The 18,064-nt window shown below is 37.2% G+C and overlaps 1 protein-coding gene across 1 annotated transcript in view; it reads left to right on the plus strand.

Moving 5' to 3' along the window:
- The window catches only part of ELOVL7 (ELOVL fatty acid elongase 7), an 81,342-nt gene extending 63,703 nt beyond the window's left edge, over nucleotides 1-17,639 (plus strand). The window contains exons 4-8 of the mRNA XM_018065758.1: nucleotides 3,159-3,239; nucleotides 4,329-4,385; nucleotides 7,076-7,181; nucleotides 12,466-12,602; nucleotides 14,806-17,639. Coding sequence (XP_017921247.1) covers nucleotides 3,159-3,239; nucleotides 4,329-4,385; nucleotides 7,076-7,181; nucleotides 12,466-12,602; nucleotides 14,806-15,015 — 591 coding nt within the window. The 3' untranslated portion in view covers nucleotides 15,016-17,639. The remainder of the gene's footprint in view (nucleotides 1-3,158; nucleotides 3,240-4,328; nucleotides 4,386-7,075; nucleotides 7,182-12,465; nucleotides 12,603-14,805) is intronic.

The raw sequence follows: 18,064 nt of genomic DNA on the forward strand, positions 1-18,064 counted from the left end.
CAGGCTACAGTCCATGGGGTCACAAAAACAGTTGGACACAACTTAGTGACTAAACAACAACAACAAAGATAGTGTGGCTGCCAAGTGGAGGACTGATATTTGAGTGCAGGTCTGTCCGACATCAGAGCTCATTCTGACTCTAATGAGTTGTCATCATCATGGTAGGGATTTGGGGTTCAGAATGTATACACATGATGACCTGTTAGGCAGTAGACTGTTTTGGTTTAGCTGGGTAATGTGGGGAACAGAGAACTTAGACTTGTACAAGGCAGTAGGTGAGGGAAGCTGTCCCTTAACTGTCAATAAGAGAGGTGGAGAATTTCCAGGACCAAAAGCAGACTCCTTAACTGTCAATAAGAGAGGCGGAGAATTTCCAGGACCACAAGCAGACTCATGAATTCTCTCTGTCTCCCTTCTGCTGATTATAGATCTCAGCCACGCTCCCTTCTCTGCTTTTCTGGGATTCCTTGCTTCTCTTTCAATGCTGGCTGGCTTCCTCATCTTCTGCTCCTTATCCACTTCCTCGCAGCACAGCCCGTGCTTCCACATTACCAGGACCCGGGAGGACCTAGCATGGCCTCTCCAGCCTCTCCAGACATCATGGCCTCTGCACACACATCTCTCCAGCCTGATTCTTGCTGTGGATTCACCTGACTAGCTCACCTTAAATCTGCTCTGGCATCATTTCTCACAGGCCTTCCTGAAATCCAAACTTACTTTGCTGCCTTCTATTTTATTTCCAGAATTAACTCGCAGGTCACCTTACTGTCCTTTCTAGAGCATAAGCAACTGAAAGGGAGGGAGTAATGGAATAGAGCTGGGGGCTGGGGGGCCAGAAAAATACATGCTTTTGGCGAGTTATTAGAGATAGAATATAACCTACTATAGGACAGACCCAGAAGTACTAAGGACAGACTTGGAAGCCAGGAGACCAGGGACTAGTTAGTCCCAGTTACACTACTAACTAGCTACCTGATTTTGAACTAATCATTCAACTTCTGTGGGCCTCAGTTCTTTCATTATATAGAGTCAGGATTGACCTTGTCTCTCAGATCCCTTTATACCCTGGTATCTAATTGTGTCATTGAATGTGGTGTCTCCAAATATATCTCTCTGGAAGGAATCCAATTATTACCAGTAAGTTTTGGTTTCAGCTTTAGAAATTATAACATAAAAGGTCTGAGAATGTCTGAATCTGAGAGTTTCTATCCCCTGTTAACCAGTAATACCTGAGTAACTTATATGCCAGTTTGGAGATTTATTATCTACCAAATAGAAATGGTTACTCTTCCTTTGTGAAAGCCTAAAATATAGACATATATGTCAAAAGCTCTGCAGAGTTTTGAAATGTTCTTAAACTTAATATCAGGAAAGCATTGAGTTCTGCTTTCTGTTTAATCAAAGGTTTTTGACAGCTGAGCAGTGTGTCCGTTCCAGGTCACATCCACACACATGATTTATTGGGTGGAGCACAATTGCTTTTGGTCTACATCCTCCACTAAGGATGTTAGGGCAAATATGAACAAGGTGAAAGGAAGTACATCTGACTAAAGGAACCCACATGCCTCATTTCATAGTGATGGCTTGAATGTGCTGGTTACTTGGCAAAAGTTGAGTAATAAAGAGAGACCAGCAAAGGCCCCACTGATGGTCACATCACAGAGCTTCTCCTGTTCATCGCAGTGCTTGTTTGGAGTAGGGAATCAGTCAACCCCATCTAAATGAATGGAGTTAGCATGTTACCTCAGTCAGTCAGAAGTGAGTCTGAGTACGAGAGTATGAAGACCCTCACTGACAGATCAGGACTTTGTAAAACAGATTTAGCTATTTCTGTACTTCATTCTTTTGTTCCTTCCTTTGAGAAAATTTATTGACTTGCCTTTGTAAGATATTTTTCTCATCCATGAAATAAGTCTTTATGCTTTTCTGAATCTTAATTTTTAAGATTTCATAATTTACCAAGTTGATGGTGTTGATATTACAAGTCAAGCTAGGAGCTAGTTATCAAAAAAGGATAGTGTTTTTAAATACTATGATCTAAGTGGTTTTTCTTTCTCCTTCATTTCTTTTCACCATTAAAATGTCATTCTGATTATGCCTCCTAAACTTTTGCCTATAGAAGTTAACTTACTGTAAAGTTGTCATTTTAGCTTGAATAGTAATTAAAAGTACAGACTTGAAATATAATGGAATAGAAAATGGTATAATCCTTATGCTGGCAAGGAAGACATTTTTCTTAGGGAAGATGCTGGCTTTTGTGAGAACAGGATGCCAGAGAAGAAAGTGGTCATATTATCAGAGCCCTAACTTAAGCTAACCATTTAATATAGATATTAATTTAAAATTAGAGCCCTTAGCTTTTCATTTTCAGATACTGTTTTAAAAGGAGATCTTCCTACCACTAGACCGAAAGAATATCAATGTAATCTTTGAATTATGGTCCAGACTTAACAATAGGCCCTTTCTTCTCACCACTGGCCTAAAGTCACTTCGTGGGTGTGTTGGAATTAAGGCTTGCCAGACTGTATTCTCTTGTTAATATTTTTGTCTCTTACTTATTATGTGAATTCAAAGCAAAACTAATATGTGAGTCTTGTGTTTGGTCTATCTTGATTTAAAAGCCATGGACTATCACTTCCTATTACATCCACTAACAGAAACAAGAAAAATCTAGTTGTTGTAGACATTGGATGAGTACATTGAGAAGGTTTGTTTGCTCATTTATTTGTTGACTAATTGCAAAGATTTGAAATGATCAGAAAAGGCTGATTTCAGACTCAGTCACCCCTTTGAGAACACACAAACATATGCACAGGCATTTAGAGATGTACATAAATAAAGTCAGATACTTGCCAGCATTTACTGTTTAAACAAAACATGCCTGGTATTTTGTTCTCCAGTTTCTTAGAATAATCATTCCAAGAAATATCATTTTCATTTGCACACAGTTGATATGAATGTGACTTTACAACCTTTAAAATGCTTGATGCTTTGATATGAAGTGGGTTCCTGGTTTGTAATCGATCTAGTTCACCTTTCCCTCCGCACTGACGGCTGAGTTAGCTGAAAATGTAATGAAGAGACACGGTCGAAACTACCTTTGTTGTAGCTGTTGAGCAAGTACTTTTCTTCTGTAATATGCATGTGCTCTGTTACAGTTCATAATGTCTGGCTGGGGTACAGGCTATTCGTTTCGATGTGATATTGTTGACTATTCACAGTCGCCTACGGCACTGAGGGTAAGTTTCTTTTCAGAAAAAAACTTGTAACTCTAAATCAGTGTTAAAACTTTGTGGACTCTGTTTTTAAATACTGAATGTGAAATCAGAAGGAGTAAATGACTCAATTATCACATATGTGTTGCGTGAAAAAAGCTAAAAATTACAAGAAGAAAATCAAATTCAGGTGTGGGGTTTTCTGTAAAATGCAAATTGGTGCTTTTCTTTTTGAATTTCTTGGATTCAAAAGTAAATATGTACCTGGTTCCTCAAAAATGGAATTACCATATGATTCAACAATTATACTTCTGGGTGTATACCTAGAAGAATTGAAAGTGAGGATTCAAATGACACATATACGTGTGTGAAATAGGTAACTAGTGGGAAGTTGTTGTATAGGGCAGGGAGCTCAGCTAGGTACTCTGTGAAGCCCCAGATGGCTGGGATGAGGGTGTGGTGAGAGGGAGGCCCAAGAGAGAAAAGATACACATTTACACATATAGCTGACCTATTTTATTGTACAGCAGAAACTAACACAACATTGTGAAGCAATTATACTCCAATTAAAAAAAAAAGATATTTGTACACCAGCGTTCACAGCATTCTTCACATTAGCTAAAAGACAGAAGTCAACACACATGTCCATCCACAGATGAATGGATAAACAGTGGTATATACATACAATGGAATATTGTTCAGCCTTAACAGGAAGGAAATTCTGACACCTGATACGTGATTGAGCCTTGAGGACATTGTGCTAAGTGAAAAAATCTAGGCACAAAGGGACAAAGAAATACTGTATGATTCTGTTTTATGAGGTATACAGAGTAGTCAAATTCAGAAACAGGAAGTAAAATGGTAGTTGTCGGTGGCTGGATTCCCAGGTGGGGACTTATTGTTTAATGGGTACAGAGTCAGTCCTGTAAGAGGAAGAGCTTTATGGATAGTTGTACAAGAATGTGAAGGTACTTAATGCCACCAAACTATACACTTTAAAATGGTTAAGATGGTAAATTTTATGTAATGTAAATTTTGCCAAAATTTGAAAATATAAAGTTCTTTCCCATGTTAAAAAAAATAATAAATTCCTTTCTATGTGTATTTCTGCAGATGGTACGCACCTGCTGGCTTTATTACTTCTCCAAATTTATTGAGCTATTAGATACTGTAAGTATATTGTCACCACATTTGGTAAATGTTTGATGTTTCAATGAAAGTGATAAACTGTGAGCATTCAGTTGTCTGATAACTTTGGTTATCTCTCTTCCTCAGGCAGACTTCTATTATCTATTATTTTTTATTATCATTTTAGAGAATAGATAGCATAAACTTATTTTTCAGTCTTTTGCAAATGCCAAAAGATTTTTTGTGTATCTACCATCTGGTTAGGATAAAAATGTAACTGTCACATATACTACAAAACTGAGCATCTTTATCTAGATGGATGATGGTTGTTCTGTGAAGTGAGTTCAGGAAACAAAGAACAGAGAATATGTTACTTCTGATTCTTTATATCAAAGCCGTGTGTCATCCATACTCCTTTAAGAGGACAAATTCATAAAGTCACACTAGAATGTTGTTATCTCTGGGATATCAGTAATTTTGGTAATATCAAAACTATTTCCAGCTGCCTTTCTGAAGTCTGTCTTATTGGGTCTTCTCCCTTCCTGAGGATCAACTCTGAGTGGCTCCTGCAGAAAGCAAGTGCCATGGATTAGGATCCATGATGAGAGGAGAAAACCTTGTACCTTTGTTTCCAGAAACAACAGAAGGCTGGCTATTATTGTATGTTTGTGGCATGTGGACCTTATTTATCTGGAATCCATTCTGGCCTAAGACTGCCAAGTGTGTTTTCTTCAGAATATATTCTGCTACATTTCTAGTAGCAAATCTAAACATGCTTTACCTTCTCAGCTGGCTACACATAATGTTAGAATTATTGATGTGTGTGTTAGTCGCTCAGTTGTGTCCAACTCTTTGTGACCTCATGGACTGTAGTTCAGCAGGCTCCTCTGTTCATGGAATTCTCCAGGCAGGAATACTGGAGTGGGTTACGAGGGGATCTTCCCCACCCAGGAATCAAACCCTGTTTCCCCCATTGCAGGCAGATTCTTTACTGTCTGAGCCACCAGGGAAGCTCTGAATTATTGATAGAAAGGAGAATTTAGTAAGCATAGAATCCAGGGGTTCTCAAATTTTAGCATGCATTAGAATCACCTGGTGGGCTTCACAGGTAGTCCTAGTGGTAAAGAATCAACCTGCCAGTGCAGGAGATCAGAGATGTGGGTTTTGATCCCTGGGTGGGGAGGATCCTCTGGAGGAGGGAATGGCAACCCACTTCAGTATTCTTGCCTGGTAAATTCCATAGACGGAGAAGCCCGGTGGGCTACAATCCGTGGGATTGCAAAGAGTCAGACACGACTGCACCTGTACTCACGCATGGAATCACCTGGAGAACTCATTAAAAACACAAAAGCTTCAACCCCACCCTCAGAATTTCTGATTCAGTGGGTCTTAGATGGAGCTTAAGAGTTTGCATTTCTATCAAGTTCTCAAGTGAAGTTATTGCTGTTGGTCCAGGGTCCACAATTTAAGAACCCCCGCTGTCGTCCACTGGTTCTCAACCCTATGGCACTATAGACCTAATTGCCTTAGAAAACAAAGAGCTGGACCCCACCCCTAGAGATTTGGTGTCAGGATGGTCTGGAGTTAGAGACCAGGCATGGTTATTTAAAAACAAAAGACAAACCTTCCTGGACATTGTAATATGCAGACAGGGTTGAGAACCATTGATCTAGCCCAGAGCACTCCAGAAAGTTAAAGGGCTTACCCAGAGAAATGCCACTACTGACGGGGACTAGGACCCCAGATTGCTCGTTTATGGCTTCTTCTGTTGCACTGTGTTGCCTTCCTCTCTGTGCATAAGCAAATGAATTTTGACCTCAATTGTTCCTGCTTTGCATGTTCTCAGTTTCAGCTTCCATAGGAAACTGTTGCTTCTCTGTGTCCTTCCCTGAACCACATTTCTCAAATACTCTTAGGGATGCTTTTGTTTCTGCCAGTCTGTTTAGTCCTGTACTTAGCTCTGGTTTTGAATATTTTTGAACATTAAATTCTGCTTTTGAATATTTTTTTTTTGAAAAAATATCCCGTCCCCTTGCCCCCAGCTTTCTTAGTCTACCTCTTTGTTTATTATAAAAATTATAGAGTTTCTGACTAGATACGTTCAATCTGGATGAGGGCTTTGACACCCTTCTCACTTTTCCTAAGCTGCTTTGCTTTCGTCTGTTTCCACCTTACTTCCCTAGTTAATTCTTCAAGTATTTCCCTCTTCATCTTTCTTTAATAGTAATTTGCTAACTTCTGATTTGCTGCAAGTCTTCTTTCAATTTGCTTGACCCTTTATCTAAATTGGTAGAATATGTCAGGGAGCAGTGTAGAATTTCAGTCCTAAGACTTCAAAGTCTGCTTTTCCATATATTTCAAAGTCTGCATGGGTGGTTTTTTGTTTTTTGTTTTTGTTTTTTTTTTTTAATTTGAACCAGTAACATTTTTTCAATAATTTTTGGTCATATCCTTCACTTTATATCTTTGATTTTTAAACATGGCATTCAGTATCTTTTCACCTTTTTATTGATTCTTCCGTGACTAAGCATCGCACTTAAGTTCCCTCATACTAATTATCTTTTGAGCTGCCTCTTAGAGAATCAGCTCCTTCTATAGATTCTATAAAGCAACTCTTTCAAAGCACATTACAATATGGAATAGTAATAGTTTGCACTTGGCTGATATTTTTGTAACATTAGAAAATTATTGCATGATTTTATATGAACTTGATTTTCTTTAAATTATTTCAGATCTTTTTTATTCTGCGTAAGAAAAATAGTCAAGTGACTTTCCTGCATGTCTTCCATCATACCATCATGCCATGGACCTGGTGGTTTGGAGTCAAATTTGCTGCAGGTAGCCAAGGGAGAGTTGGGATTATGTGCTATAAGTGGTTACATTTCTGTATGCTCTAAGCATAAATTCTATCTTTAAGTGTGATGTAAAAGAATCCTAAAACATCAAAGAATCACTTTGATCAAACTTCTGACTTTCATTAATTATCTGAAACATAAACACAGGACTCCTAACTAGATCTTCCCCCACTCCTCACTACTCTTTAATATGAATGACCTTTGGGTATAGTCTACTCATCCTTTAGTTGTTTTGCTTGGATTTTATTCTTTTCTGATATAATTCTATAAATATTTTAAAATAAGTAATAAATGATAAAATGGTAAAATCCTTGATTTTCTAGAAATATAGTTAGATAACTGTTGCTTATATGTTTCCAGGAAGTTTGAATGCTTATCTCAAGTTCCATGTCTTCTTTGCTTTCAAATTTCCAAAAGCTGATACACCAACAACTCTTTAAAGATGTGTCAGACTACAACTGTCCCGCCTCCCCAAACATCCTACCGTATTAAAGGATGCTTTGATTGTTTTTTAAGGTCACAAATAGTTTAACTCAAAAGCTTGGCAAACAGATTCTTTAGTTGGTTTTGATTTTAGGCTTCTGAACATCTAGCATATGAGAGAACAGGAAGGTAAGTAATTTTACCTATCATAAAGTTTTAAATAAGTGATATCCTCAAGGTTATAGTCTTATTAGCAAAAGTTGTCTGGGGGGGGGGGATTTATTTGTTCTACTTTCTTCAGTTTAAGAAGTCTTCCTGTAGGCTTGCAGCCCATTCTAGGCAAAGCTTTAACATTTCTATGGACAGCTCACCTGTATTGGGCATTCTGACTTTGTAAGACTAAAGGAAAGAAAAACTACAATTGAGGAACTCTTGTTTGAGTTTTAGACACTCTAGACATGGGGAGGGGGTGGGGGGGTGGAAACCTGCATGTCTCAGAGCATGAAGGGACATAGATAAGCGAGTGGCTAGAATAATAGGGGAGCTGGAAGGGCTGGCCCTACTTTGGCCCAAGGCCATCAGATTTTCCAGTATGTAAAGTAGCTCCTTGCCAAAAATTGGCATTTATCTGTTGAAGATTTTTTTTAAAGGAAATATAGTTGTTATAATGTATATATGTGAATTTAAAAATTTAACTCACATTATAACATTATAAATGGACACTCATCTGTGTCCATTTCACAAATCGAAGACAGTTATTTTATCTCCATTATTTTACTTTGCTTTCCATGGTTTTGTTTTCTCTTGCACCTATATTGCACCTCTCAGTTCTTTTTACAGTGATATTTCTCAACACTATTTCTTTTGGTGGAAATTAGAAAATACCTAAACATCCAGTAATCGAATGGTTGTGATGTCTTGTGTTGATAATTGTGAAATGCAAATGATTTTGAGAGACATATAGCTCCAACTCCTGTTAAGCAGCTTGGCTCCTAAATTTATCAGAAATAGATGACTATTCTTACTATTCTATTTTTAAAGTATGCTAGACAAGGTGTTTTCACACTCTTCAGTTCAGTTCAGTTCAGTCGCTCAGTCGTGTCCGACTCTTTGCGACCCCATGAATTGCAGCACGCCAGGCCTCCTTGTCCATCACCAACTCCTGGAGTTTACCCAAACTCATGTGCATCGAGTTGGTGATGCCATCCAGCCATCTCATCCTCTGTCGTCCCCTTCTCCTCCTGCCCTCAATCCCTCCCAGCATCAGAGTCTTTTGCAGTGAGTCAACTCTTTGCGTGAGGTGGCCAAAGTATTGGAGTTTCAGCCTCAGCATCATTCCTTCCGGTGAACACCCAGGACTGGTCTCCTTTAGGATGGACTGGTTGGATCTCCTTGCAGTCCAAGGGACTCGCAAGAGTCTTCTCCAACACCACAGTTCAAAAGCATCAATTCTTCAGCGCTCAGCCTTCTTCACAGTCCAACTCTCACATCCGTACATGACCACTGGAAAAACCATAGCCTTGACTAGACAGACCTTTGTCGGCAAAGTAATGTCTCTGCTTTTTAATATGCTACCTAGGTTGGTCATAACTTTCCTTCCAAGGAGTAAGCATCTTTTAATTTCATGGCTGCAATCACAGAACTTATTTATTCAAATATCTTTCAAAAGACCAGATTATTCTATTCCAACACTGAAGAATAAATATAAATTAAAAATAAATAGGAAGACAGTACCCCCAAATACAGTGATTAAGAGATATTGACACAAGGGATCTCCCTTTCCTTCTTTATCCGTCTCTGCATTTTCTAAATTTTCTTGTTTGAATATCTGTTGATTCTGTTGTGGACTAGCAAACACTTGAACAGCATACCTGACATCTGTTCAGTGACAAATACAGCAACAAGAGCAAGGGTGTTTCCAGAAATGTGGTGTGGTGTTGGCTTTCATTCCTAGAATAAAACTGTCCAGCTTTATCTGTCCTTTCAAAAGCCAGAGCACAGCTGATCTCTATCTAGTATTTAATTTCCTGATTGCCTGCTGTACTCCTCCCTGGGATAATAGCAATCCAGCTTTTCTTTTGAATGTGATGAAAATATTTCTGTGGCAGGTTTTTATATTAATTATGTATATACTCCCTTTCAGAGATACGGAGAATTGTGATAATTACCCAGGGGGTTCCTTTATATTTTTTCCAAACCAAAGAAGTAAAATGTGATGGTACTAATTATAATTCATTCTTTGCAGAACTATTGTAAAGAAGAAAGCAAGCTTATAAAGTACTTTATAAGAAAAGTCTTCCAAAGGAGATATGAAAAGTATTACTAATTAAAATGTGATTGTCCTGTGAACAAACACTAAAGTAACTCACTAGAAAACAATCACTACTAGAGAAAATAAGCAAGCTAATGTGATTTGATAGCTTATTTTAATCGGTAACCCTAACTATAAACTCTCTCAGCTACACTACTGCCGTATTAAATTCCTGTATTCCATAGTAGCCTCATTTTAGGACATTCAAATGGTGAAAGTTTCTGAATGGAAAATAGAATTCTTCTACCAAAAAATGGAAGAGGTGTCTTAGTGAAAAAGGCTCGGTCTGATTCATTATCAAGCGTGAAGTAGATTTCCTGTGTATCTGTAATTGTAAGACAATGGATTTGAGAGGTAGCTGGCTTGTCCCCATTTAAGTAGCTTAACTCATAAACTATTCTATTTTTAAATTGCCCTAGAAAAGGTGTTTTTACACCACACTAATTTATTTATTTATGTTTCTTTTGGGAGAAAGACTAATCCAACTGTAAATAATAGAAGCTGGGAGTTTGTTAATAAGTTTCATTAGTTCAGTTTCTTCTTACTTGAAATTTGTGCTAATGAAAGGATTAGCTGAAATTTGATTTATTCTATTCAGGAGAGAAAAGTTTATGAAATATAGTATAGCATGAAAAAGACTTTTCTCATATTTAAACATGAAATTTTTTACTATTTATTTTAAAACTACTTAATTACTTTTAAGAGTTTTATTTATATTTAAAACAGGTTATTTTAAGGAGTACTTTGGCAATGGTAACATTTAGAAGTATCTAGCATTGTTGCTATTACGGATGATTTTTTTAAAAGTAATTATTTCTGCTATGAAGCAGTTTTTATGACATTTGTCCTTAGAAGATTGTAGTCAAAGTAATAAATTTCAGTTTTGCTTTAAACTTTCTATAAATCACAGTGTTCATGAATTCAGTCCTTTGTCTAATGTAATTAGGCAAATTTGTGAGATTTTATTTCTGAAATCAAAGAATATTAGAGTAAATAAAATAGAATGTCAGCATTACTAAGCTGAATCAGGCTCTATGTAAAGAGTGAAGATTCTTCTAACTTGTTCATCTTAGGAAAGAAACCCTGGGGAAGAGTTTTGTTTTTTTTTTCTCCGCCATCTACTAATCACTTCATTTTCCCTTTCCACTGTACTACTGATTCAGTTAGGGCTTCCCTGCTGGCTCAGCTGGTAGAGAATCTGCCTGCAATGTGAGAGACCTGGGTTTGATCCCTGGATTGGGAAGATCCCCTAGAGAAGGGAAAGGCTACCCACTCTAGTATTCTGGACTAGAGAATTCCATGGACTGTATAGTCCATGGGGTCGCGAAGAGTCAGACATGACTGAGTGACTTTCACTTCATTTCACTGATTCAGTTAAAGACAATTCAAAGAATCTTGGCTTATATTTACTCCAGGGTCTTCTGTCCTAAATCGAAGGTGATCAGTGGGAGATGTGGTAGGATTAGAAGAGGAAACCAAGATAGGAAGTCACAATTAATAATAGTCAAATGAAAACAGCATCAGATGGTTTAACAATTAATAAACATTTATTTTGGAAAAACAATGATTGATTAAAACAAACTTAACATAGCTTGCTTATGAAAGCCAGTGGTTCTACTGCCAAAATTTTGTGGCACTAAAAGTATTGAAAACTATTAACAGTGAAAAAAAGTTCATTTGATTTTACACAATAATATGTAAGAAATGTATATATAGATTCTTTAGTGGCTTAATTTGTAATAACTCAAATTGGAAACAACTCAAACATCTTTTGATTGGAGGGTGGATAAATACATTGTGATGAATTCATATCAGGTAATACTATACAGCAATAAAAAGACAATCTATGTGGATGCATCTTAAAAACAGTATGTTAAAAGAAGATAGCCACAAAGAATACATCCTGTATGAATTCTAAATTAATTAATTCTAAGTTAATTAACTAAATTAATTCTAAATTAATTAACAATTAATTCTATTTATATGAAGTTTGTAATAGGCAAAACTAACAGTTGATGATGGAAGTCAGAATAAAAGTTACATTGGAAGGAGTATATTCATTAGAAGGGGCACATGGGGACTTTATGTGGCATTGGAAATGTCTTAAATCTTGAATTTGGTGGTGGTAACATGTTTAAAAAATCATCAAGTTGTACACTTAAGATTAGTGTACTTTGTGGCTTTATGTGTGTTAATTCTTACTAAAAATGAATTCGATTACTATTATTTAGCAATATATTATATTTAAAAGGTAATTCCACTTAATTTGTTAAGGTAAGTCCAAATCACAGGAAAATCTTAATGTTAAGATAGAATAAATGAAGACATGCTAATTTATTTTCCAAGAATTTATTTTATATTTTACAAACTGGATGTAGTATCCAGCTTCCTCTAATTTTATAGATGTTTAATAATAATGATATTTCATGTTTATTTTTCTTCCCACTAAAATTAAAGAAATATACTAAAAGTTCAGACCAAAATATATCTCATCTTAAGGAACAGTACCCCTATTTTCTGATTTTTTTTCCAGGTGGTTTGGGAACATTCCACGCCTTTTTAAACACAGCTGTACATGTAGTCATGTATTCCTACTATGGACTGTGTGCACTGGGACCAGGCTACCAGAAGTATTTGTGGTGGAAAAAATATTTGACATCATTACAACTTGTGAGTAGTCAATTTTCTTTAAAAGCAGATATGAAACTAAACTGGGAGTCACTTGACTTCATTATGAATGAGGATATTAATGAAAGAGCAAAATTTATAAAACATAGGAATATAAATTGTCTGGCCTCTAAGGCATCCCAGGGGCACAGTGGTAAGGAGTCCACCTGCCAGTGCAGAAGATTCAAGAGACCTGGGTTCCATCCCTGAGCAGGGAAGATCCCCTGGAGTAGGAAATGGCAACCCACTCCAGTATTCTTGCCTGGGAAATCCCATGGACAGAGGAGCCCGGCAGGCTACAGTCCATGGGGTCGCAGAGTCAGACATGACTGAGCACATATCACGCTCATGACTGAGCGTGGCATACCATCATTCTTTATATCTTCTGTGAACTTTTGTCAGGAACTTTACCGAAAACAAAGTATATTTGGTAGCCAAGAGGCTCAGACAATTAAACTAGCATGGATATCTTTATACCATCTTTATATTATTTTATGCATTTATATGAGAAGGAAATGGTAACCCACTGCAATATTCTTGCCTGGAGAATTCCATGGACAGAGGATCCTGGCAGATTACAGTTCGCAGGGTTGCGGACACAACTGAGCAACTAGCACATACACAACATGCATTTATATAAAATAAATATATTTATGATCAAAATAATCTCAAAATTATGTGAACCTCATTAGATGTAATATTAAATTAAAAGTTAGAAATTCCATATGCTAGATCTAAATGACCTTGAGGGAATGTAGCTTTCAGAGAATTATGAGCCCTCCTGTGTGCCTGCCTGCCTAGTCCTAACATTTATAAGTTTATCTTTCCTCCAGGTAGTAAAAGCACTGTGGGAATTAAACGTGTAGAGTGGTGCTGTAAAATACATATTGACAAAAGTGACAGCACCCTAAACAACCAAATGTAAGGAAATTATTTTAATTCCTGCTTGGAAATATTACAAAGTTCTGAAAATTATTCACAAGTCCTTTCTTTTTAAGCATTTTATATACGTGGAAAGTAACATATGTTTATTGTAGAGAACTTAGAATGTCTATACTGCATATAGAATTTGTCTTAGGCTTTTTTTTTTCACTTAACATACTCTTAAGTGTTGTAAAAACTTTTCAATAATATGGAAAAAATACTTATATAGGAAAAATACATGCTGTTCATTATTTTTTCAAATGTGTTGACAATATTTACACAAACACACCTGCATAGAATGCTGAGAATGCTGCTTTGACTTTCATTTTCTCATCTGCAAAATGAGAGGAATAATTGTGGATACCGCACAGAAATGTCTTAAAAGTTCCTTGAGATAATGCAAGGAAAGTTGATGATGATAATAACAAGAATGATGTAAAAATCTTAACTATGGTTAGAATAGATTGTGGGTAATCATTATTTATTTTTATGTGTAGATTTTTACTTTTCCAAAATTTCCACAGAACACGTGTTACCTTTTTATTCATTAGAAAAAAGATATCCAAAAAATCTGGACATTAGCCCAGAACATGTAATATGTTCTTTTAAGACTGTGCAGAACGTTTTGGAACACAGAACCCTTGGGCATGTAAGGGGGGTCACCAATGCTCTCTTACTGCTTGAAAATTCTCTGCTGTAGTTGGCAGATAGGATATATTTTTGCCTTATGACAGTGGAGGATTGCTGGCATAATTAGAATGTTTTTATTCCCCTCCCTACCCCATCCTCAACTGAAATATCCAGGTTAACAGCAGGACGGAATGTTTGAAATGAAGCCGTCATAGAAAAGTTAGGCCATAAGGTAGTGGTCCTGAGTGTATTTCTTCAGACAAGACCTCAAGTTGAGACTGACGGTTCTCTGAGATTAAGCGCTGCTGCACCGTGCTGCATGTGTGCGTGCTCACTTGCTCGGTTGTGTCGGACCCTTTACGACCCCATGGACTGCAGCTGTACAGCTCCAGGGAATTTTCATAGCACTCTCTGGAGTTGTGTGCTTTGGCACCACTGAACAATGGTTCCAAATTCCCATCTGCATTTTGACATTGTTCCACCTATTCTCACTCCCATGGAGGCTAGATTGAAAGATAAAATTCCCTGTTCAACAGTAGCCTAGATGCAGTTGGAGAGTGTTTAAATATAAGCAGACAAAGAATGCGTTAAATAATTGCTCCATTGTGACTCTTGGTGGCTTAACAGTACTTTTCATTCTTCCATCTGTTAGATCCAGTTTGTTCTTACCACCATCCACATCGGCCAGTTCTTTTTCATGGAGGATTGCAAGTACCAGTTTCCAATCTTTGTGTACATCATTATGAGTTACGGCTGCATCTTCCTGGTGCTCTTTCTCCATTTTTGGTACCGTGCTTACACCCAAGGTCAGAGGCTACCCAAAACTGTGAAACATGGAATCTGCAAAAACAAAGATGACTAAAGTTCAAGCACAACATGTCTATGAAAAAGATTGATATCTTGTCTTCCTTGACAATCAAGAGATATTTCCATGTGCAGTGCATTTTGTATATTTTTCAAAACCAAGAGCTTGTATTTTTATGATAAGTTATTGGGATTGCTGGTATTTGAGAGCCCAAAGCTCCCAGAGAACAGTCTTCTGATAATTAGAGCCTAAAGCAGCCAGTTTTTCAGCTGCTTTTAAACCTAAAGATCTTATTTAACACATTTTTTAGATTGAAAGAAGGATGTGAAACAGTACAGTAGTCTTCAAAGAAACCCAGTATACATGAAAAATATCATTTGATATTTTGAGCATGGGCAGAGATCCATGCAGTACAGAAGATTCCTTCTGCAGGGTCTGAAAACCTTTAACTATGGGCTTTGGCTTTGTTGCTTGTTGACTATATTCAGAAGACACTGTGTTTACTCTAAACTTAAATTCCCATTCTAAAGAGCTAACGTGGTTTTTGATAAGTTATTTAAAATCACTAAGTCATTTTTAATGAATCTCTTAAATAGCCGGCACCGGTTTTGCTTGTAAGACTTCCTCCCAACACTTTTGCTTGGTAAACTGTTTAAAGGTAACAATCTTTTAGGTTAGCACATTGATGCACTTGAAACTAAGGTGGAGTTAATATTTTGAAAATAAGGTGATTTGTTCTGATGGCTTAATGAACACTTTACTGTTACTCTTTTGCACTGAACTTTGCATATTTCTGGGAAGAGGTGAATTTGTCTAAGGAAAAAGTAAATAGTTGTCTGTAGTATTGATGTAATGTCACTTTCTCATATGATCACGGTTTGAAGGATTATCTTGGTTAAATATATATTGGTTAGATGTGTAAATGTGCATATCATTAGCACACATTAAATGATTTTATACATAGTTTTCCAGGGGTGGGTGAAGAGTGGCTTGTGAAGCAACTGGTGGCACAGAGACTATCCAGGGAAGACTTGGTGATAAGGGTTTCTCATAAAGAGAGCGAGGGAGAGAGACTGTGTAACAGTTATTGTTATAGATTCACTGAATAGAAAAATATTTTCCAGAATTATGAATTAATTAACAGCCTAGAATTCTTTTTTTTCATATTTATGAACTATATAATGAAGGACTGCAATGCATTTTGCATAGCTTTCATTTCTTTAAAATTGCTGCTTTCTAAAATTCTCTTGTTTTCACATTTTGTTGGGGAACCCAACTACTGATCAGTAGAGTTTCACGCAAGAAATAGCAATAGTTGGACATTTCTGAATTTTTCCATGTTGCTTTTTTACTTGTTATACTTGATCTTGAAGGGTTGCTTATGCTTGTGTCACTGCAAGCAATTGGTACCCAGTCATTGTGTAACACATAATGATACTTATTGTGCAACAAAGCCTGAGTTTCTACCACTCTAAACCCCTAGAATTAGGTGTCTCCCTCCTAATCCATTCATCTAAACCATGGCCTTTTCTCTTCACATTCAGTAGGTTCATAAGGTTATTTATTTGTCTTTAGTGATTTCACTTTCTTACAGTATGAAATGATGAAGGTTGATAAAAGGAGAGATTACATTTAAAAAAATAATAATAAAGAACAGGAAGGCAAAGGTAAAAGAAACAGCAACTCTAATTTATTTCTCTATGAGAGTCTTAGGTCTCCTTAAGTGTTTTCCTGTCTTGGCTCTTGAAATCCAGCCTAAGCTCAAGTGAAGAGGTATGGTAGATGCTGTTACACATATGCACAGTTCCCAAAGACCCCAGTAGGGTAAAGACCAAAAGGAAGCAAAACCAAAAGAAGATAAAACAGGAGAGCTGGGTTCGATCCCTGGTTTGGGAAGATCCCCTGGAGAAGGGAATGGCAATCCACTCCAGTATTCTTGCCTGGAGAATGCCATGGACAGAGAAGAGGCTGGTGGGCTACAATCCATGGGGTTGCAAAGAGTCGGACACAACCGAACGACTTTCACTCACTTGGTATCTTTGCATACTTTCTGCCTTGTACTGTACAACCTCCCTCATCTTCGGTAGCCTTTAAAATGATTGAGGTGCCTATGAACTAATAGCAACATGTGACGGAATCACACTCTACACTGTATGAATAGGAGTAGAGAGCTAGAATGTTACATGAAAAATCACAGCTGGCAGAGGCAACCTCCATATGAATGAACATCAGCAGATCAGAGTGCCACTGGATGCAGGACTGGGTGGGCATTGTTTCCTTAAATGGCTCTGTGGGTCACATAAAGTTTCTGTTGGACTTCCATCCCACTTTTCAAGACTTCCTTGCCTTTGGGTGTGCTTTGCTTACTTGACGAATAAAAAGGCCAGCTACAAAACCTGGCTTATGATACAAAGCTCTATGAATTCTTTAGAACCTATAGCTACATTATAAATAAATACAAATATAAAATTTTAAATATCTGTGGGACATTGCCTTTTTATAGTCTTACTTGAGCAGACTGCATTGTTGCATAAATTACAAGATTATGAAGTTGCATTTCTTCAATTACCCTTATTTCTGTTAACTGCTTTAAAGACTGTGGAAAACTGTGGAAATTGTCAAAGTTTGGGTCTGATTTTCAGTGTGTGTATTATAATAATAAATTCGTGGTGTTGCATGTCTCTGTGTGTGTGTTTCATTTTGGAATCTTTTTTTTTTTTTCATTTTGGAATCTTAACTACGTATGTTTGCATGGAAAGATGGTGTTTTAATCTGAATATTCATTTAATCAAATCATTTCACACACTTGTTGTACCCTTGCTATGTTTAGAGCCCTGTGCTGAACATTGAAAGTGAAAGTGAAGTCACTGAGTCGTGTCCGACTCTTTGTGACCCCATGAACTATAGCCTACCAGGCTCCTCCATACATGGGATTTACCAGGCATGAGTACTAGGGTGGGTTGCCATCTCCTTCTCCATGGCATCTTTCTGATCCCGGGATTGAACCCGGGTCTCCCGCATTGTAGGCAGACACTTTACTGTCTGAGCCACCGGGGAAGTCCTAGACATTAGAGTGTTACAAAATACAAAGATGCCTACCTACCAC

Source organism: Capra hircus, chromosome 20 (assembly GCF_001704415.2).
Source record: "Capra hircus breed San Clemente chromosome 20, ASM170441v1, whole genome shotgun sequence".
Classification (NCBI taxonomy): Eukaryota; Metazoa; Chordata; class Mammalia; order Artiodactyla; family Bovidae; genus Capra; species Capra hircus.